Below are 21,298 nucleotides of genomic sequence, written 5' to 3' on the forward strand. Positions count from 1 at the left end.
GCGGTGTTGCTAGGCGGGGCAGCAGTGCAGCTGCGTTGGGTTTGGCGTGCAGTGGCGCGTGCTCCACGGGCTTTGCCATCATGGCCACGGTCAGTGGGACCGTATGTGCGCGCACGGTGGCATCGCCGTGCTCCACGCACCCGTGGTCAGTGATCGGGACGGGTAAAGACACGGCAGCCCCCCCCTCCCCAACGGGGGGAATGTAGCTCAAGTTGACAAAGCCCTTGATGACAATCGGAGGCTCAGGCGAGCGATCCAGTCTACATTTGGGGGGGTCACGAAGTGGAGCAGCTGTGACATTAATTCCTGACTGACTTTTTGAACACAGCAGGTGCGGGGTTGCCGCCCCTGAGGAGCTTTCGGGCTCGGCTCAAGTTGTATCTTCACGCTCTGGCCAGCGCATGGTTTAGGAGCAGTTCAAACGTTACCCATGGCACCGATACTTGAAACGTGCAGGAGAGGGCTGAGACAAAAGCGATTCCTTGAGGGATCACGAGAAACATACTTGTCGCTTTAGCTGCCCAGCTGCTGACAGACTGGGTCAGGGCTCGGTATCTTTGCATGTGCCACCACGTCACTTGATGGCTCGCATCATCCAAGCCTTCCTCCTAGCCAAAGACTGTAAGGGGGTTGCCATCCTCATTTCAAGCTCAAATTTGTTCTGGGCACCAACCGTCACGCCAGTGTTTGTGAGATGAACCATGTAACTACAGCCGCTGCCTTTCATTCCGACCGTTGAATCTCTTCTTTGAAGGGTGCACCTGCAACTCTTCACCGGAGACTGCTTTTGAAAAGCACGCTCCTATGCAGCCAAGGGGATTGTCACTGCAGCATCAGCCATCCCCTCAAATGCAGGCAGGTTTCACTGCCCAAAAAATTCTTACTAAGGCACATATGCAGAGCTTTTCTTTCTATTGCCTATGAAACCGTGGGTCTGTGAAAGAAAAGGAAGGAAGGAAATACCAGAAATGTTGATCGCCCTAAGAAAAAGTGGCACTTTTTTCTCGTAACTCTACACCTCTTTCAGACAGTTCTTAAGGCCACAAGAATCTGTTTTACATTATTTGATTCTTACCATGTTGAGGAAACTGTCTTTTGGAAATAACAACTATGGCCTGTACACCATTAAGCTAAGCTTCCCCCTTCCTAAAATAATTTGTAACTTCAGATAATTTTTATGGATTTCTCCATTTGGTTTATGTCTACCATAGATTAGTTTGTTGACTCAGAACTTTCTGAACCTACCATTAGAATGCATAATATGAATTGCAAATCCAAATGCTCATATTTATTTTCATGATATACTGCCTTTCAAGTATTAGAAGGTCATTGTAAGCTAATGCGCAAGCTTAAAGCTTGTAATTGATTATATTTCTCTTTTGACAGTGTCATCAAAACTCAAGATTGCTATAGATTATTATAATTACAAGCTCCAAGGAGCAATGTAAACTTCACAACTTAAATGCAGTTGCAAATTTATGTCACGGGAAAGCAGCACAATTTCTTCTCTTGCTAAAGCTTAGCTAGAGATGTGTAAAGATCGAAGTTTCTGTAGGACTCTGGTGCCATTTCAATGTACTTTTGAGAAATGGTACCATAGTCCTACAGAAACGTCAATCTTCAGACATCTCTAGCTAAAAAAACATTAAGGGATGTCCTTGAGCAATCCATCATGAATCAAAGACAGATGAAAACTATCCTCGCAGCTTGAAATACGCATACATCCCTTTAGAAACTATTGCAGAATTAAAGATTTCTGCTTACTGCAGAATTAATTGTTAATATTCCTATTATTCACTGTATCTATGAAAGATTTATCTGGAATCTTACATTTATGCAAATAAGTAATACTTTAAAAAAGCCCAGACACAACCCAAACTACTCTCAGACAAGACAGTTGGTGCAACCAGTAATACAGCTAACAAATGTGTGACTTACGAGTAATAGAAAAAGTAAATATTGGGGAAAATTATTTCCTCAAACATGTGAGAGAGATTTTCAATTCAATAAGCAAATAACCATCTTCAACTTCAGATTAAATATCTCCTAATTAACCTTAATAGATATCTGTGCTAAGAGTCTAGTCTCTTCTCAGTGTACATTTAGTTTCCATTAGCATTTACAGTAGATGTGTGCTTGTGTTAAGCTGTGCAAAAAGGCACAGTGACGAGATATGGGGCCCATGTAATTAATGGAAAGAAAAAAAAATTTTAAAAGTGGTAAAGTTCATTAACTGCCTTTTGTATTGAACACAAATGTTAGCATTCCCCTTTCAAAAGTCCCTCAAAAGATTTAAGACAAAAATTGAGACACGCCATTCAGAGAAATGAATAACTGCGTTCCAGTGAAAATCAAAATGGGTTGAATAAACCGTCATTAATATTGAATAGCTTGAAAAATGTGCTTTCTTCCCACACAGGCATTTAACCTGATTGGGTACACGTACAATGAGCCTGGGGTAGTCAATAGTTTCGAGACTGTGATTTAAGCCACATGAAATCACTGCAGTAAAACTTCCACCTGAAGGAGCTTGGTGATCTGGTATGGAATCTGAAACTCCTTTCATTGTTGTTTTCTGACGTAGGCTTAACTGCCTTTGTTTTTGTAAGCTACAGTCACAATGCCTACCCTGCAAAAGCCAGTCACCCGTAAAGCTAGAGGATGTTCCTTATCCCCTGGATCCGCTACCTGAACGGAAGCTTCCCACGGGGGGGACCTCTTTGCAGCCTTGGCCTCGGAGCCGTGGTGTGAGAAGGCGCGTGCCGGTCCAGCGCGTAGGATTCTTAAATGGAAGAGCGCAGGTAGGAGCGTGCTTGCAGGGTGGAGAGGAAGCTGCACGTGTTCTGTAACCGCTCCTTGCCTGACAGAGACTGTTAGGAACAAACCCAGCTAACTCACTCGCCAGCGGCGCTTCTTGCTATTAACGTGCAAAAGTACGTAAGCGTACTTCCCTTACACTCCACTGCCTTAAACTTCCCCGGGCTGTAACGCTCGCTATTCAGCTATCGCTTCTTCAGTGAAAAATCCCGAGTTTCTCTCACGAGATCCCCTAGATTTTGTAGTGGAGCTATGGTTCTGCAGATTTCATTGTATTCTAAATAAAAATACTCTTGCATTAAGAACGCAGCTTTACATTAATTTAACCCATTTAATACAAAGCCATGCCAAAGTGTACACTGCAGCTCATTTCTCGCTGTCTGCTGTTAGGATGCAATGCATGTGCAGGAGAACGAGGGCGCAGTCATGCTTCAAGTGCTAAGGGCGTGATAGAGGAAATTCTGCACATTAACAGGAGATGTCCAAGGCAGATTGTCATTTCCCAAAAACGTTTCAAATGAGACTACTGTCGTTCATCTTTTATTTTCAAATTTATATTGAGTTTTGTCTTGTGACCAGGATTTAAGTATCAGGACATACCGATTATCAAATTATAGGATCAAAGATTTTATTTAAATAGATTTCTTTCTACAAAAATATAGTTACACGTAATACCCTTATTTCCTGTAGTTAATTCAATGCACAATTCACTAAAAAGTTTTACAAGCCTCCCAACAATACCTGTTTGAGTTATTCAAATGGTAACTTGTAGGCACTTCCCATTTAAAAAAAAATATTAAACATATCTTATGCTACATTAAGGCTGAAACACACTTTGTTAAGTTTGAGATCCATTTTCATGTTATTAAGTTGTTCCTGTCTCTGTGGACTGCTCTAAATACTTGCAATGAATAGTGACAACGTTTCCTTCAGTTCTACTTGCCCTCCAAAATTGACCAGTGTTCTCAGTGGAATTGAAAACTGTGTTCTTAATATTTTTCAAAAATGTCCATGTTTTTAGCTCTTCTATGTGTTAGTCCCTGAGACAACTCGTAATGCCTTATCAATTGTTTATAATAATACATACTGAATGTTGCCAAGCTAAACTGAGATTTTTTATATATGACACCTTACTCGAGAACATTTTATTGAAATTACTAACTTAACTGGGTACTTTATAGCTTTTAATATTCTTTATATAAAGATTTAAAAGTTATCTCAACTCTTTCCTAATACACAGTATTAAGAATTAAATGGGTTTGGATTTGTTCTTTTTACCCAGCCAGTTTTTTGTTGCTGTTGGCCCAGTTTTCAAACAATCTGTAACAAGCGACACGTCAAAAATGTATTTTTTTTCAGTTTTCAGAGGTCTTGATAAGTACCTGAAAAAAACAAAATATATTATTTTCTAAAATCTGCAGAAGCATTGCCTAAGACATCAGCTTTTCCCTCCTTCCAACTACAGCTATAGTTTAAGGCTGTAGTAATTCTCTTCAGTGACTTCCACTGAATATTTCCTAGTTATAGGTTCACACACATTCAGACACCTGGGAGAAACTTGAAGAATAAAAAAATCACATGTTCATCTGAAAATGTTTGCATGTTATAATTAATATGCAAGATGGTGACTGAAAAACCTAGAAAAGCCTCCCTGTTTCCTTTGGCTGGTTTGTTTATCGTGCCCCAAATTCTAGTGGCTACTTACAGAACTGCATAACTGGAGAATCATCCCATGTGAGCATTTCCAGCACTTTTTCTATCAAGTACATTTTACTGCTCCCCGAATAATTAATAAAATTCTCCACTTGTCTGAGCTTCTCCATACAAAATCCCATTCAAAATTAAATACAAATCAATGGTTATCTATACTACATGGTAGGAAGAACTGAAACTCATTTAATGAAGCTTTAATTAAAATGCTTTTATTAACATGCTTACCTCACTAAGTATTGCCCATACAGGAGAATCAGAATGGACCGATAAACGAATAGCCTGTATTTTTCCTATTGACTGATCGATACTTCCTTCTGCAATTCCATTTTCAAAAGCCCCTAAATAAAAAAGTAAAACAAGACCCGTACAAACATATATTAGAATGAAATATGCTTCCAGGTGAGCTTATGCAAAAGCTCTAAATTACAAATTAGAACTTAACTCCAGGGGTACCACATTAGGGGAAAAAAAATCTTTTGGAAAAGGTCAAATAATAACAACTGAAAGATAAAGCTATAAACAAGAAGAAGGATTCATTCCTTCAGTTACAGCAGTGAGGAGCTGGAGAAGAATACAAGAAAATAACAAGAAGTGCTGCTGAGGTGAAAGTGGTTCATTGGGAGAAAAGAGCAATTCCTTGGTAGAAGAGACAGAAGAAAGTGGCAAGCAAAGCAGACCTCCCAATAGTCCATCTCTGTTCACTCAGTGGTGCGTTAGTTTAGGTACTAGTAGAAACCAGGCCTCGGTAGGCACGCGGAGAATGTGCAGTTCATTTAAAAGAAGTCACGCACTGCCCTGAGGAAGGAAGAGGGAAGCAGGGGTGGGGGCAAAATGGGGAAGGTACTTTGCGTCATGCTGCTGCTTCACTTCAGGTTGGAACACAAGTTAATGCTGTCATAATCATAAGAAATCCTTGGCTTCAGCTAAGGCTGCAAAATCCAAACCAGAATCAATTATCCTATTAAGACCTTGCAGAAATTGCGATTAGTTTTTTCTTCTAATTAGATGCTTTGGCTTTTGCCACTGCTGGTGGGGTTCTTTATTATTTAAAATAAAGTAGGATAGTCATTGGTCAAATAGCACATACTGGAATATGCAGTAGCGCAAAGGGTTTCCTTTCCTTACCAGTTCACCTTGGAATGTTGTATTTACTACAGAGTTAATGAAATTCTCAAATGCAGAAGCATTTTATACATTAGAACAGAATTTCTGGTTTTCAAGTGACAAAACCTATTTTTACCTATTTTTAAATATCCATCTTTGCTTGCTGGGTAGCTAAATTTACTTCCACTATCAACCAGTTCCTTTCTTAGCATTTCCTGTAAAAAAAAAACAAACAAAACAACAAATAAAATCTTGAGAAGTATTTTCTAGGGCATGATATTTTATGCTGAACATCATTCTTAAAATGAAATAGCTGTATATTACAGTTGGCAATGAGAGACTTACATCAGCTGGCAACACTTCCACGGTAGTGTTAAACAGTTTATCACCAGGGTGCTCCATGTTTCCACTCCTGAAGAGGTACCTGATGATAAAGGTATATTATTTCCAGGTATTTTACACTTTAGAAAAGTTCTAGGGAAGTAATTCTTTCCAGTTTTGAAGGGAAGGTTCAAATACCTTTTCTTTAATGAGTTGTGGGCTATAGAGAACAGAAATAGGCATTGAAAATTTCCAATGTTTGACCAAACCATACTAGAGGCTTTTTGTTTTAAATGGAACAAGCATTAGAACCATCTTTCTCTGGAACCACGAATGCAAATGTTCCCCCTTTTTAGTGCTCAACTTCCAAATAAAATTAACTTTCCAGGTTTAAATGGCTAAAGGAAGATCTGCCCTCTGATCTGTTCCTGTCATCCTAAGGCCGAGGCGAGATGGGCTTCTGGAATGCAATGGCAGCAAAAATCCCTGTTTCTGCTAGACCACATGCTACATGCCAAGAGGATCCCTCTTTTTATCAATACTGATCAACTCAGGTGCTTCTCAATAATCTCCTTTATAGCCAATAAGCAACAGCACTGTCAAAACAAGAATCCAAGCAAGAACACCTCCGAGATTTAAAAAACAAAACAAAACAAACAAAAAACAAACACCCTATTTGGTTTTAAATTTCTGGCATTAGAGTTCTTAGGTATTTAGATCCAAAAAGAGCTAAGGAAATTTAAAGCATCAACCTCCCTCCTCTGGTATCAAACAATCAAGACCTAAGAAGACCAGCAAATACTATAGGAGTAATGATAGATTTTCACAGGTTAGCACTGAGATGGGGCTGGGACCAGCCATTAGGCAATACGTTATACAAGTTAGCTTCATCCACTACAGCTTCCCATTAACAGGAAAATGCAAAAATATAGGGTACCCGAGTTTCCCAAAGCATTAACCAGTTAATTAACAGTGTTGATCACAGAACACCAGTGTTTATTCTAACAACTGTGATTTAGTGCAGCTCACTAGATGGAGATACAGACTTGCTTTCTTAGTTTGTTTGGGTTTTCTTAAATAAATGAGAAATCTACAATCTTTGCAGAAAAGGAAGTCTCTTGGGTTTGTGACCAGTTTAAGGAGGAAATGTAACAACAGCAAAGGAGTTTTCTCTCTGAATATCATTACAGAGATATGGCAGTTTGTGTCAGAGACACTCTCCTGGAACCGTATTTCTTGCTAGGTTAGTTTTAACTCAGATCTGTTCTCCAATCTGACACAGAGAGGAGAAGAAACTTTGCTGAACCAGGCAGGGCTGCTTCTTTTGGTGCCAACCTTAATTTGTATTGTTCATAGATTAAATCATTCTGAACAACACTTCTCTGTCTTAAGCTACAGGTGTCTCTTCCTTTCAAAGACGCCCAAGTTGAACAATGTGAAAACGGAGAAGATCGTTTCATACATTCAAGGTGGGACTTGGCTGTAGATCCAAACGCATGAAGTTAGAAGTCTGGCTGTGACCCAAGTGTTGGAGTTCTCATTACCCTCTATGAAGCTTAGCAACTGACTCAGGTGACCAAACAGAGGATGAGATGAATAGCTGTCTAGCGTCCACTGACTCTGTCAAGTAGATCTCTATCTGTTGTGTGTAGTAGGAGCTCACACACCTATTTTACGTAGACATCTCTACTCTTAACACCTACATTCAAGTCTCTGAATCTTTAACTGAATACCACTTTTATTAATTTACTTTTCATTATTTCCCCACAATAGCGATATTTTTTCTTTGCTTTCACCTACACTGCTAAGTGTCTGGTCTGGGACACGGCCTTTGACTTGACACCATGCAAACAGCCTGTTTGTAGTTATTGACAACTACAGAAACAAGGCTTTCTCTGACTCCATAATGAAATTCATTCATCAAAAATAAATTCCTTTGAGAATTATCGTAAGAGAATGTAAAATATTTACCTGAAGAAGTAACAGGAAAAAAATTTAAGCAGCTCTCTTAATTACCGAGGAAGAAATGTATTTCAGGGGGGGAATTCAAGAAGAGGAGGAGATGAATAGCAAATTGTGAATTTTTTGTCAGTGATGACGCTATAATTTATGTGAACAAGTTGAGCACTGGTGATTTTGAACAGACTCAGTCATTTCCAAACTGGATATATGTAGGCTTCCAAATTCCACATTGTGTAATACTTACTTCTCAACTTTTAGTGGATTTAAAAAGGTGAAGCTGATGTAGTCCCCTGCCACTGGAGCTGAAGCCCAAAACCAGTCTTTTCCTTTGTAAACTTTTTCCAAGGTGTATTGCTGGTATGTTCTTAGGCTTGTATCCACTTTTGCAGGTGGATTATTATGTGCTTTATGTAGCACAATTTTGCCAAAATCTTTATCCTGTTGGATATAAAGAAATGTAATTTAACTCATAAAATGAAAAAAAAAGTGCTCCAGTTCCTTGAATTGCAACAGGAAGCTATTCCAGAAAATAATTACCTCAGTGTCAAAAAATACACAATCTATTTCTAATAGAAATAGAATATTCATTTCAGTGTAATCACCAAGACTCAATGTTACACCCACCAAATTTGTAAACCAGCTTTCTTGGACATGGAAATGCCATCTAATGACAAAGATGCAATGCTTGAAGTTGATTTGAGAAACGAGTCAGAACACAAGCATATGATTTAGAAATATGGCATTCATTTGTTATTCTTACTTTCAAATTCTGTATCTTCCCAGCCAATGATGAATAAATTCCCACATGCTGAAAGAGAGATGGTTTAGCACGGATACGTAACTTCGCCTTTTCCTTTTCACAGTGTACCTGGAAAGAAAGTAAAAGGGAGGGAAGTTTTATATAAATAAAGGAGAGAGAAAATAAGTTCCCATAAGGCAATTTCATTATGTAGTTGAGGATATGGGTCTGGTTTTTTTATCCATATTTAAATGAGTAATCCTTAGATTAACAGTCACCTTATTTCAAATACACTGTTTCTAGACCTAAACTTGTAGTTCCACTCATGGTGCTATGTAGATTTGAAGGCTCAGCCACCGCTAATTCAGGGATTTGTGCACTGTATGCCATCGATCACACCTCAGAGTGACAAAAATAGACCTCAAATCTGAAACTGGTGGTTTTAACTTTTTCTGGCAAATTTCATTTCAACCGTTGGCCTTGCCATATCGTTCTAATTAAACTGTTTTGACCCAAACTGACCTTCTTTAGATAGATTCCAGTTACATTTCCATCTTTATCATTTTGTCTCTTTCTGCTATGTTTGAGAGGCTTATAATGTACTATACTATAAGTTATGTATCTTTTATCTTATAATTATATAAAGCCCTTAGATACCATATTTCAATCCTGATTTTCCAGTTAAGTACACTTTGTGACATGACATATACCAGGGAATTAAATAACTGTGATTGGTACTAATTTCTGAGTTTCATGATTTTTGAATGATAGCAAATCACCTCTTTAAATGTAATTTTTTGCTCTGTATCTATACAGAGCATCATAGTTTGATACAATGAAGCAAACATGCTAAAATAATTAATGAGACATAATGAAGCACACTGGCGTAGAACAGAGCAAAGAGCTAAAACAAGACTCCCTGGGTTCTACTCTCAGTTCTGCCACAGAATTATTGTATGAGTTTGGAAGATCGTTTAACTTCTCTGTATCCCAGGTCTCACATCTTTAGATTTGAGAGGATCATGTGTTTACCTCTTCCATCAAGTGCTTTCAGTTCTATAAAAGAAAAACGTTACATAAACCCTATCAATGCCTTCTAGGGCCAGAAGTGATGAAGTCTTTGCTCAGATGGCTTAAACACCAAAACTCACAGGGGATTTATGGTTTCCACAGAAGTACTAATTAAAAGTTCAAAACCACCTGGAAAGCTCTAAAAAGAACTTAAGTATTTTTTATGTTTGTCCACAGTGCATGTTCAGCAAAACAGTGTCAAAACACAATGCATGCCAATTGATTTATTGGCAGCTGTTTCTTTGAAAAGCATACTATACTTTTGCTAGAAAAAAAAAATCATTGTAAGAAAATAAATTTGTGCTCTTTTTACTGACAGGATTTGCAGATCATCCTCTAGCATGTCTCCTTTCATGCTGCGGCAGCACTACCAAAAGAGCTACTTATAGTCGTAGCCAAGAATAATCAGTAGCCCAGGACTGGTGTGGTCATTTGTGCAGAAACTGAGACAGGGCTCCTCGCTGAGTCAGGGCTCCCATCTTTGCAGCCTGCTAGTCCCCACTACACTCAATAGACACATGCCACTTGCAATGATCACAGAACCACAGAATGGTTTGGGTTGGAAAGGACGTTAAAGATCATCTAGTTCCAACACCCCTGCTATCGGCAGGAACATCTTCCACTAGACCAGGTTGCTCAAAGCCCTGTCCATCCTGGCCTTGAACACTTCCGGGGAGGGGCCATCCACAGTTTCTCTGGGCAACCTGTTCCAGTGCCTCACCACCCTCACCATAAAAAGTATCTTCCTTACGTCCAATCTAAATCTACCCTCTTTCAATTTAAGACTGTTTCCCTTGTCCCATCACGACAGGCCCTGGTAAAAAGTCTTTCCCCATCCTTCTTATAAGCTCCCTGTAAGTACTGAAAGGCTGCAATTATGGTCTTCCCAGAGCCTTCTCTTCCCCAGGCTGAGCGGCCCCAACCCTCTCAGCCTTTCTTCACGGGAGAGGTGCTCCAGCCCTCTTGGTCTTTTTTGTGGCCCTCCTCTCCACCTGCTCTATCAGGTCCTTGTCTTTCTTGTGCTGGGGACCCCAGAGCTGGATGATGGTTCACAGGAGGCAAATGTGATGACATTTCTGAACCACGCAGAGATCTGATGGCTCCCATCATCACAAACTGTCTTCTCAAACTCGGTGAGCAGATGTAGCTGAATCTTGGTACGTTAATACTCAGCTCAGGCCAAAAACACGTGCCAAACACCCATCACCACAGGATGCCATGTAAAAGCCACGCACATGTGCCCTGTTGACCCTCCCGTGAGGCACAGTGTGTGATCACTTAGGGAGACTCTTAATTGCTGGGAAAGGGGAAAGTGTGAGGATTCCTGTCAGCTTGCCTTTTCTGGCGCCTGTAGGAAAGTCCACTGCTTTAATCTGTCAAGCAGAAGAGGAGCAGCAGAGCTGGGATCTCTGTCCTTCTTCCAGCCTCCATTTTCTGCACTCTCATGAGTAGTCCCAGAGGACCATGCTGCTGGTCATTCCCACCCGAGGGCAGCGTGAGGCTGCCTTATCTCAATGGGTTTTTGCAACCCACAGCAATTGAAATTGCAATTGCAGAAGTGAAACTCACTTGAAACTTGCTGATACTGCTCTTCTTTGGCTTGGCCAGAGCAGACACATGTGAGCTGCCTGCCTGCCTTTCGGGAACACAGCTTTGGTTTTGATATGAACAGGTCTTAGAAGCTAGAACAGTAATTTAAAAAAAAAAAAAAGAGAAGTAAAATGTTTCATCCACCAGATGGAAGTTGGGACATGTCAGCCAGACCTGGAATGGGTGATGTTAACATAACAGCATCTTTTTTTTTTTATGCTGTTATCACAGGTAGGCAAGAACCTAAATTAGAGGTACCTGAAGTTCACTCTAACTCCTATGAGCCAGCCTTACCCACGGAGTAGGATTTCAAAGCTTACTCCTATCTGTACGAAGTGGGAATCGAGACTCCCCAGTGGCATTACTCAGCGTAACACCAGGGACCTTCCACCTCTGCCACACAGTAAAACTTGAAACTTGTTTGTTCCGCTCCCCTCAAGCTCCTGCTCTCCACAACTCCTATCTGTCTCTTCTTCCTTCCTTATCAACACAAAAGTAACATGTGCCAACGCCTGGAGTGGGGACCGGCTACACTAATCAAATACAACTCTTGAACCTTAAAAACCAAGACGGAGCAGAAACTCTGGCCAGTCCTCCGTGGCACGGTCTGTTACACAAGAAGACTGTCGAGAGAAAGAATGCAAAAGAACATAAAGAAATACTTAACATATCATTGGGCTGCTAGAAATGGCACCTTTTGCAATTCAGCACAACTGTTCCTTTCATTTTCAGGGGAAGTATAATTTAGTTTATTCGATCTATATGTTCCCCTGCATTTTTTTTTAGGTAAACAGTTAATTTATTTTCCAGGTAGTAGAAGATTTAAAGCAAAACACTTAAGTTCTGCTTCCTGAAAGAAAGGAAATGGCACGCAAATTTCAGAACAAAAGTGATTGCAATATTGTATGCTTTACTGACTTTCAAATTAGAAAGTCAGAAGCAGGTTCCAAGAAGTGATAGTCCACATAGGTTTACATATTCAAAATTGTCTTTGGTTCTGCAGGGTTGCCTACATGCCCAGCTGCAGTTAGATGTGAGCTCAGGCTGTCCGTGTTCTGAGCTGACCGAGGCAGAACAGCTCTGGTGTGGAAATCTGAATTTCTGTGAGTCAGGCCTTTCCATATGCCCCAAAGGGCTCAAACACCAGTGCCAGTCTGTGCAGATCTTTCCCCACAAACTCCAAAGTCAGTCAGGTTTGAGAGATTTCTATTCCACTTTTTGAAAATAAATTATTTTGTCACCGAGACCGTATGCATATTATTTATGTTCATAAATTCATAGAGATACTTACTGCATCCTTTTCGGGATTGCACACTTTAACCCAGAGCAGATGATCTATAAGCCAGTCTATGGGCTTATCTTTATAGAACATGAGAAAAAATTCCACTATGAGTGGCAGGTCTTCTGATTTAAACAATTTTCCTGAAAGCCAAGACAAGAAATTGCATAGTCAGATATTTTTATTGCTGCGCAAACCCCACCAGCTTTATGTTTACTCCAGCCTTGAACACATGGGTGTAATTCTGATATTTAGTGGAAATTTCACACAGACTCCAGCTTTGGAGATTTGCTTATCCCCCAGCTTGTTGGGATTTTGAACAATTTCCATTCCGTGCCTGCAGATGTTCTCACACAGTCAACCAGCTGACTAATAAAGCACACAGTTATATCCTAGTTCCAAACACAAACCTGCCGGTCACCTGCATCAGTGTGTCCAATGAAACGAAGTCTGAATAACTCCTCAAAATGCTAGACAGCCAATTTCTCTGGCAATGCTATCCTGAATATCTTTAAATTGAGACCTAGATATGAAAAGTGTTGCTTTTAAAATACTATCACTGTTCAGTTTGGTTCTCTTGCTATTTTTATTAGCAGATTTTGTTAAATTTCTTCATTTGACCTAACATTTATAAGGTGTTATCACAAGTAAATTGTATTGAAACTGAAGGAAAAAATATAAAAAGAAACTCACTACTAAAAATAATAAAAAACCCTTCCCTATGATATGGGATGTGTGTTCTGCTCCACAAAGGAATGGAAGCAGATTTTTTATAGATTGTTTAAATTCCATTCTTGAAAAGAAGACTACATGCTACAGGGGCACACAGTGCCCCGAGGTGGAACAATTTGCTTCTTAGGAGAACCCAACTACAAGGTCCTACGCTGAGGAGACTGTGTGTTAAAAAGACAGTTTTAAAGAGCACAGAAAGTAAAAGACTTTCAGTGGGAGCTTTCCAGAAGAACCAAGGAAGTTTTGATAGGCGAGTCCTTCCATGCTTCGAAATGTAATTCTGAGCGAGACCTACTCGACCCACGCAACTCCAAATCCAATTGACCCTGCTGAGGTCTTAAGAACTTACCAATAAATCCGAGCTGGGAGAACTCAAGAATCATCCACTCTTGGGGCTGTTCAGCAGCAAAGTTTCTTATACTTTGAATGTAATCAGGTTTGGCTATAATATCATCTTCCAGCTGGGGAAGAAAAAAAAAAAGCAACAAAAAAAAGAGAAGGCAAGTGGTGGTGATGTTGCCACATGGGAGTGATAACTGCAACGTGTTTGACTGCCGTACGGTGTGTGCTGAAGCTGTGCCAAACTACAGTGGATTGCTACTTAGCTTCTACACAGCTCTCTGTTTCAGTATCATTCATTAAATATTTATTTACAGGAGCAACTATAACGCCATGAGCGCTTCTCACTTTTTTGAGAAAGGAGGCGTCTAAAGCAGATGGTTAAAAGCCCTGTAGAGTAGCCTCGTCAGACTTTGTCATGCCTAAAAGGTGACTGAGAAGAACCGTGGATGATTACTGAGATGCTAGTAGAAAGCAAGTTGTTTCAGGGAAGGCTAGCCGTGAAAGGAGGAACTTGCTGTGGAGCGCACTGAAGGACAGGAATGCACAGAGCTTTCAAGGTGGTTTAAAGGCTGACAGCAACTACAGCAGTAGAGCCAGCTCAAGGGTACTCGGAAATGGAGACTGACATCCATCAAGGAAATGGGAGAGGCCTTGGCTGCATTTTTTGGATGGCTTTCTGAGAAGAACAGGTGGATCTGAAAAGCCAGAAGCTGTTCCAGTTACTAAAGCTGAGGACAATCATAGAATCATAGAATGTTTTGGGTTGCAAGGGACCCCTAGAGGCCATCTAGCCCAACCCCCCTGCAGTGAGCAGGGACACCACTAACCAGATCAGGTTGCTCACAGCCCTGTCCAACCTGGCCTTGAATGTTTCCAGGGATGGGGCCTCCACTACCTCTCTGGGCAACCCAACCAAGGAGTTTAGAGGTAATGACACAAAGGAAATAAATTAATTCCAGAAATTATTAAGGAGCTAATAATTCAGGGTTTGAATTCGGTATGGGTGTGAGAAACACAGGGAGAGGAGGCTGAGCCTTCAGGAAGAAGTTGTTGGGGTACAGTGTAATGGTACGGTTAATCTGATCTAACTGCTGTACTTCACTGGCCCTGGTGCTTGTCTGCTGGTGCTGGAAGCCAATTCAGAAAGCTAAAGAGGTAGAAAATGAGAAAAAAAAGCAGCATGGTTTCCTGCTGGACTTGTGTTGCCAACTGACTCAGTGCAGAGTCAGCAGCAAGAGCATGAGAGACGAGGCCCACAGCTTTTAGCTGACTTTGGCCATTACCAGGCACGTAGGGCTGGCGGGGGAGAACCGCGTTGTCAAGGGTGAACCCAGGAGGAAGTAGAATGAAGTCTGAAAGACGAGATCAAGTGATCTGTTTTGACCCTGTCAGCTTTTGCTGATGGTAAGATAACAAAAAGTAGATAGATGGAAATGAATTGATCAAGATGAACGCTTAGTTACAGATTCTGAGATCTGGGGACTGAGTTGAGGTGACGGTTATGCAGAAGAGAACAACAACAACAAAAACCTCAAAACATCAAGTTACAAGAAATCCTGCATAAAATTAAATGAGCTAAGAGGATTATCCAGTAGCTAGATGTAAAGGGAGAAAAGCAAGGAATCAAAGAGACTTTCAGAGAATCCTTAAAGGGAAATTGGGAAGCACCCAAAAAAGGATGAAAGGAAGACAGAGGCGTATCTCAAACACCTAGTGAGACCACTGTATCAAGAAATGCTAGAAGAAAGTGTACAAAAGTAGTAAAGATGAAAAATACAGGGGCTGTGATGCAACATGGGGATGAATGTAGTTATGAACTGAAAGTAGTTTTGCATAAGAGACACCTGAAACAGTCTTTTCTGAAGCTGACAGTTGAAAGTGAATATTGGAGAATGTACTTTGATATCTGTTGTGGTTTAACCCCAGCCTGCACCTAAGCACCACACAGCTGCTGTGTAGCGAAGGCCATTAAAGGTTGCTTATTTAACCCTGTACTGAGCCCCCTAATTTGTGTTCAACTAAAGCACATCTTCCTGAAGAGCATCTGCCACTGCTTAGAGATTGCAGTATCAGTTCTTTCTCAGTAAGTTATACTATGTGTAATTATCCTGAACGCTTAGTATGTGGTACCCAAATTCTAATCTGAATTTTTCCTGACTTCAGTTTACAGCCACTTGTTTTTCATATGCTCTTATCTACCGGAGGAGATTATGCAGTGGCTGTACACAACTCCATCAGGAAATCCAGGATATGAACTGTCAAGTCCACTTGCCCCGTTGCCATGAGAAGGCCAGCAGAGCACATCATCGCAGCTCATTTCCCTTCGTGCATCAGTACTGTGGGATGAAAAAAAGGTGCGTGCACAATAGCAAGGCTACGTACATTTCCTAAATGATATTCAAAAAAATAGGCTTCCATTCATTTTTCTTATGTGGGTTATCTGTCCAAGTAAAAATGAAGAAGCAATAAAAAAGTGGTAGCATACAATGGAAGTGTAGGCATCGGACAGGACAGTATCTTCCTTTCTAAATTATATTAGGGTATCACTGTTCAACGAATATGTGAAGACTGCTAAGCTGAAACATCTTATTTTCTCATGTTCCACAGAAAACAAACCTCCAATAGTTCATTCCATATAGATTCTTCTTTTTCAGTACAACCATAAAGAAAATTTCAGCTAAAAATACACTTTCATGGAAGTTATTCCTTTTAAGAACTCTACCAAATAACAGGCTTGACCTAGAGTCTAGTGAGGGGGAAGAAAAAAACCATAAAAATCAATACAAAGACTCCTAATGACTTCACTAGGCTACTGCTCAGGTCTTAAAACCATTAGAGAAACACACTAGAGAAATTACAATAATGGTGTACAGATAAGTGCTGCTGGCCATATATATTACCGGTATATACGTATATGTTATATATAAATATACACAAAACTCCCCCAGCCTCCACAAGGAAACAACTCACGAGGTGGTAAAAGCATAGCAGTAGTTCAGTTAACTAAGTCTGAAGTTTGTAACAGATTTTACCTGCAAATACTAAAAGATTTATTTAATGTTTTATTGTTGGTTTACTTGAGTGCTAATGGAAATCACTTCCCCAAAACTGCTGTATCTGAGTTTCTCAAAGATGCTCTCAGATTTGAAATGTTTAATCACTTCAGAATGAACTAAGTCTACATGGACACAAAGAAGAAAGGCATCTCCTCACTGCTAGGCTGGGATTCGAACGCCTGCTTTTATGGCTACACTTAGATCCCATCATCTTGTCTCTGATATTATTACAAGCGGCTCAAGGGGCTCTGGTGGTCTCCAGGAAGTATAGTGAAAGTGGAAACAAGTATTTCAAAGTTCTCTTAGCTCTCTTATTGATTAAGTTAACTTCATAAAAAAGCCCAAAAGGAGCAGCAGTTGGCTCAAGGCAGGGAGGATGGAAAAAAGACAGGCAAAGTAGAAGAGATGCTTCAAGTAGAAGAGATGAGATGACTGATGGGGTTTATTGTCTTTTTTCAAAGATTATGTTTGATCAGTAGGTAGGGTTCATCCACAGTGTAACCCTTTTAGCTTCAACGGACTTCACAAAGCTACTTGCTTAAATCCTGATTCAGCAGTATCCGAGAATGAGTGTTCACGTGCTTATTCAGCTAAGATCTTGCCTGGCTCATGAGATCATGTAGATGCCAAGAGCAATTACATATGCTTATCTCCTTTCAAAATTCAGAAGTTAGTATCAGTCACCCAAATGATACCATTGCTGATGAAACAGTAAATAAAAATCTAAGCTTGTTCAAGGTTTCCCTAAGACTACTGAAGTAAATCTTTGTACCAGGCTGAGGAAAGGGATTTTTAATTTACTTGCTTTCCATGACTACAAGGCTTCCAAGTGAAGGGAGATCATAACTAACTTTATGACAGCCTGTGTTCCTTCTTTTCACCTGTACTCTACAGAGGATTTTCTGCAGAAGCAGCTGCAGACTGGACACACAAATGAAGAAGTGGATATACCAGGCAACGGTATGAGGAAAGCATAGTTTCTTTCCAAAAAAATTCTGAATGCAGCCGTAACTACCACCAGACCATTACAGTCCAGGCTTTGTTCTGAATAACACAATTCACTCCTTACGTAATGTCCCAAGTATGAAAACACATATTCTCAAATTTCTTTAAAAATACAAATATATGTCAGTCATTTCCATGCAAACATGAATGTTTGGAGAACTTTATAACAGGAAGGGACATTAAGTGTCTGGCAGCATGCTTAACATTTCTCTTCAACATGTTTCCCGTACCTTAATGCTCTAGTTCACTTAGTAAACTTGGGTAGCGCTCTTAAAAATATATGAAAGTCATGGGAAAATACTTTGTTTTCCAGTAAACCTTAACATTTTTGTTTGTCCACCTATCTTCTGAGTGCCTATGCCAAATTTGAGAACAGAGCACAGGCTTTTGAGCAGCCCAGCTCAAATGCGTTTGTGTTAAATGCTGACGAGAATTGCACAAGATGCCTGCTCTTGCGGTCTTCTGCTTCTGGGAATCTTGCGATGTACTTACGTGATACAGAGTCTGAGGCCTGTTCGATCAGGAGCTGACCCAGGACAACTAAGATCTAAGCAAAATGCTGTTCTAAGCTTTTTTTGAAACTGGTGACGTTCACGAGGTACGTGAAATTTTATGGATCTGTTCCATTATTGAATAGTCATGATAAATTTTGGAGTCTCTGGTGGTGATTATCGTCTTCATGGAGTGCAAATTAGCACAAATCTAGAATGATGGCTAAACCTAAGCCTGAATGCATGGGGATCTTCTTAAAGTCTAACCCTCTAAATCTGGAGAATGTAGGATCTGTACCAACTTGCAGTTAAAGCTTGTCTCCAGTATCACCATACTGGCATGCTTCCCCATCTGTAAGGGTTTTTTTGGTTCACTGTGACCTGGGCTATAACCTGGACCTGCCACCACTGTTCTGTCTTGCTGCACCAAGTGAAAACACATTAAACTCTGAGTTTCTTGACCTAATCAAATAAGGGTTTCATGCTCCAGTTACCTTGTTATTCAACCTCACAAATGACAGGAAGGTACAGATGGATTTAATCAAATAGTACCTGGCTGCTACATGTATATAAACACAGAAATATGTGGATGCTTGTAAAGAGCAGAGGCAAAATACATAGAAAATGACAACAGATTGCTGGTTTTATTGAGGCCTTTGAAACAAAGTAGAATTGCCAAAGCTAAGAATCGGTACAGATGTATTGCAGCTACTTAATGATAATGTGAACATACCTGTAAATATAATGTTCCCTTAGGTTGGGCATATAGCATTAAAAAGCTATAATCCAAATTCTGTTTAGTTCTCCACCTAAACATAAGCAGTAAATTCTGATAAGCTTTTTTGGGGGTGGGGTGGGGTTACAAGAGTTATTTCTATAATAAAAGCATTTCTAGTGCTCTGCAGTTTTTTCTCTATAGTACAATTGTAAGGTTTGGGTATTCTAATTCATTGTTAAGTGAATAAAAATTCCTCTATAATCAGTGTAAACATTTGCAAGTAATTTGACTTTCCTATAAAAGTTAACATCAACTAAGCAAAAAATTTTGATCTGTATCAACACAGCCTGAAACAAAATGCCTAACAAGCATATTCATGTCAAATGTCTTAAAGATTCTACTCATTATATTATGAACAGTAGAGATTAACACACAATGATTATTTAAAGATCTAAAATTAAGAGCTTTTACTGATGAACAGCACAGAAAACAGGTTGATAAACTTCATTTTCAGGTTTAAATGTGAACACAGATTTTTTTCTACAAAGTCCGGTCTCTCATTTTACCAGAGAATGAAGCTGATGTTTAATAATCAATGCTAAAAGACTAGAGAGTAATTTATCACTATTTAATTAACATAAAAGTGTATCTGATTCAAATCTAGTCATATCTGAAACTTAAGTACAAGTGTGTAAACGTGTTTATGCTCTGAAAGACCTGAGGTTTATCTATAAACCCAATATACACGCATACATACACTTGCTGATTTCCTTCAACCTAAACTCTCAGTCCTGCAGCTCTCTTGCTGCGTTGTTGGGTACCTTCTGATAGATTAGTTATTGCTGATCAAAAGAAAATTACTTCCATCCAATAAATCAATTTTGTTAGGTTATAAGCTCTGTCTCAGTGAATTCGGGGCACATGAGCGAATGAAATCACCAGTTTGGATATACTATTAATAGCAGTATAAAAAGTGTACGATCACCAAAACTTAGGTCATTAAACCCACCGTAGCTGTTACTAGTTAGCAAAGGGGCCTCATGGGGTTTCCTTTGTGTGTTCACAGAGCCTCTCCCTTATCCGTCACATAAAACATTTTCCTATTTTTTCCTTTATGACCAGACTACCTAGCCTATCACCTCTTGGCCTCATCCATCTGGTTTAAAACCTGTGGGATGCCTAGAGTCAAGATACAAAGGAGAATCATAGAATCGTTTAGGTTGGAAAAGACCTTTAAGATCATCAAGTCCAACTGTTAACCTAACCCTGCCATCCCACCACTAAACCATGCCCCTAAGCACCTCGTCTGCCCAGCTTTTAAATACCTCCAGGGATGGGGACTCGACCACTTCCCGGGGAGCCCCTTCCAGTGCTTGACAGCCCTTTCTGTGAAGAGATTTTTCCTAATGTCCAACCTAAACCTGCCCTGGCGCAACTTCAGACCATTTCCCCTCCTCACTACACCCTCCTGTCAGGCAGTTGCAGAGGGCGATAAGGTCTCCCCTCAGCCTCCTTTTCTCCAGACTAAACAATCCCAGTTCCCTCAGCCTTGGCTCTTGCCCTGAAGCTGATGTGCAGCACAGCTTTTCTCAAGATCCCCCTGTGTAATAATTTTTTTAAAAAGAACACTTGAGGTCCATTAGCTCTGAAATACAAAAACGTTACCAGCTCAAACAATGTTGACTTTTGCAAAATTTTCCATTTTATACTCTTAGCAAAAGTTCTTGGGTTTTATACAGCTGTCTTACCTTACTCTGTCCTCTGAATCCCCAAATGTTTTCTTCAGGTTGGAAAGATCTGGATAGTATGAAGCAGGAGGAGAAATAACCTCTAGGACTCCAGACTGGATTTCTCTGGGGAAGCTGCAAAGAGAAGCTTAGTGAGACCTCATTCCTCAAAAAGACTTTAGGGGGCAATCACGGGCAGCAACTCCCCCAACTTAGGGCTGCTCCTCCGAAAGTGGAGTTCACAACCCTAGCAAAGAAACCAAGTGACACAGATTGTAAATTAGGAACCAAGAAGGGGACTTCGACAACTGCCAGAACAGGCAGGACTGTAACTCCTCAAAGTCAGAGAAAACACTGAAGAGAATTTTGTCTCAGAAATCCTGCTCATCTTGTGTCTGTAGATGCTTACTCGTGATCCCAAGATGGTTGCCAAAATGCAGCAGTAATTCACAACCAAATCCACAGTCTAGAACCACATGCAATTGCTCCCCCTTGCATGAGAGCTCCTAGCTTCCTTACGCTTGCTCCAATGCTACATGCTTGCCAAAATGATACTGTCCTGGAGCAGAGGGTTTGGCATGGGGAGTCTGGGTCTAGATGCTGCTCCAAGGATTGGATTTTCCATTTTAAA

At 40.2% G+C, this 21,298-nt stretch overlaps 1 protein-coding gene across 5 annotated transcripts in view; it reads right to left on the minus strand.

The window, feature by feature from the left end:
* Positions 1 to 4,094: 4,094 nt before the first annotated feature.
* Positions 4,095 to 21,298, minus strand: part of LOC104131259 (alpha-1,3-mannosyl-glycoprotein 4-beta-N-acetylglucosaminyltransferase B) — a 36,884-nt gene continuing 19,680 nt past the window's right edge. For 4 of the 5 annotated variants that reach the window (XM_035899949.1, XM_009644412.2, XM_035899950.1 and 1 more), the window contains 10 exons: positions 20,689 to 20,802; positions 18,956 to 19,031; positions 13,678 to 13,789; positions 12,609 to 12,739; positions 8,678 to 8,785; positions 8,162 to 8,355; positions 5,980 to 6,058; positions 5,771 to 5,849; positions 4,756 to 4,868; positions 4,095 to 4,199 (listed from right to left, as the gene is read on the minus strand). In XM_035899949.1, coding sequence (XP_035755842.1) covers positions 4,173 to 4,199; positions 4,756 to 4,868; positions 5,771 to 5,849; positions 5,980 to 6,058; positions 8,162 to 8,355; positions 8,678 to 8,785; positions 12,609 to 12,739; positions 13,678 to 13,789; positions 18,956 to 19,031; positions 20,689 to 20,802 — 1,033 coding nt within the window. In that variant the 3' untranslated portion in view covers positions 4,095 to 4,172. The remainder of the gene's footprint in view (positions 4,200 to 4,755; positions 4,869 to 5,770; positions 5,850 to 5,979; positions 6,059 to 8,161; positions 8,356 to 8,677; positions 8,786 to 12,608; positions 12,740 to 13,677; positions 13,790 to 18,955; positions 19,032 to 20,688; positions 20,803 to 21,298) is intronic. The other variant, XM_035899951.1, reaches the window with a different exon arrangement.

This window comes from Egretta garzetta, unplaced genomic scaffold, assembly GCF_000687185.1.
Source record: "Egretta garzetta isolate BGI_Z169 unplaced genomic scaffold, ASM68718v1 scaffold448, whole genome shotgun sequence".
NCBI classification, from domain to species: domain Eukaryota; kingdom Metazoa; phylum Chordata; class Aves; order Pelecaniformes; family Ardeidae; genus Egretta; species Egretta garzetta.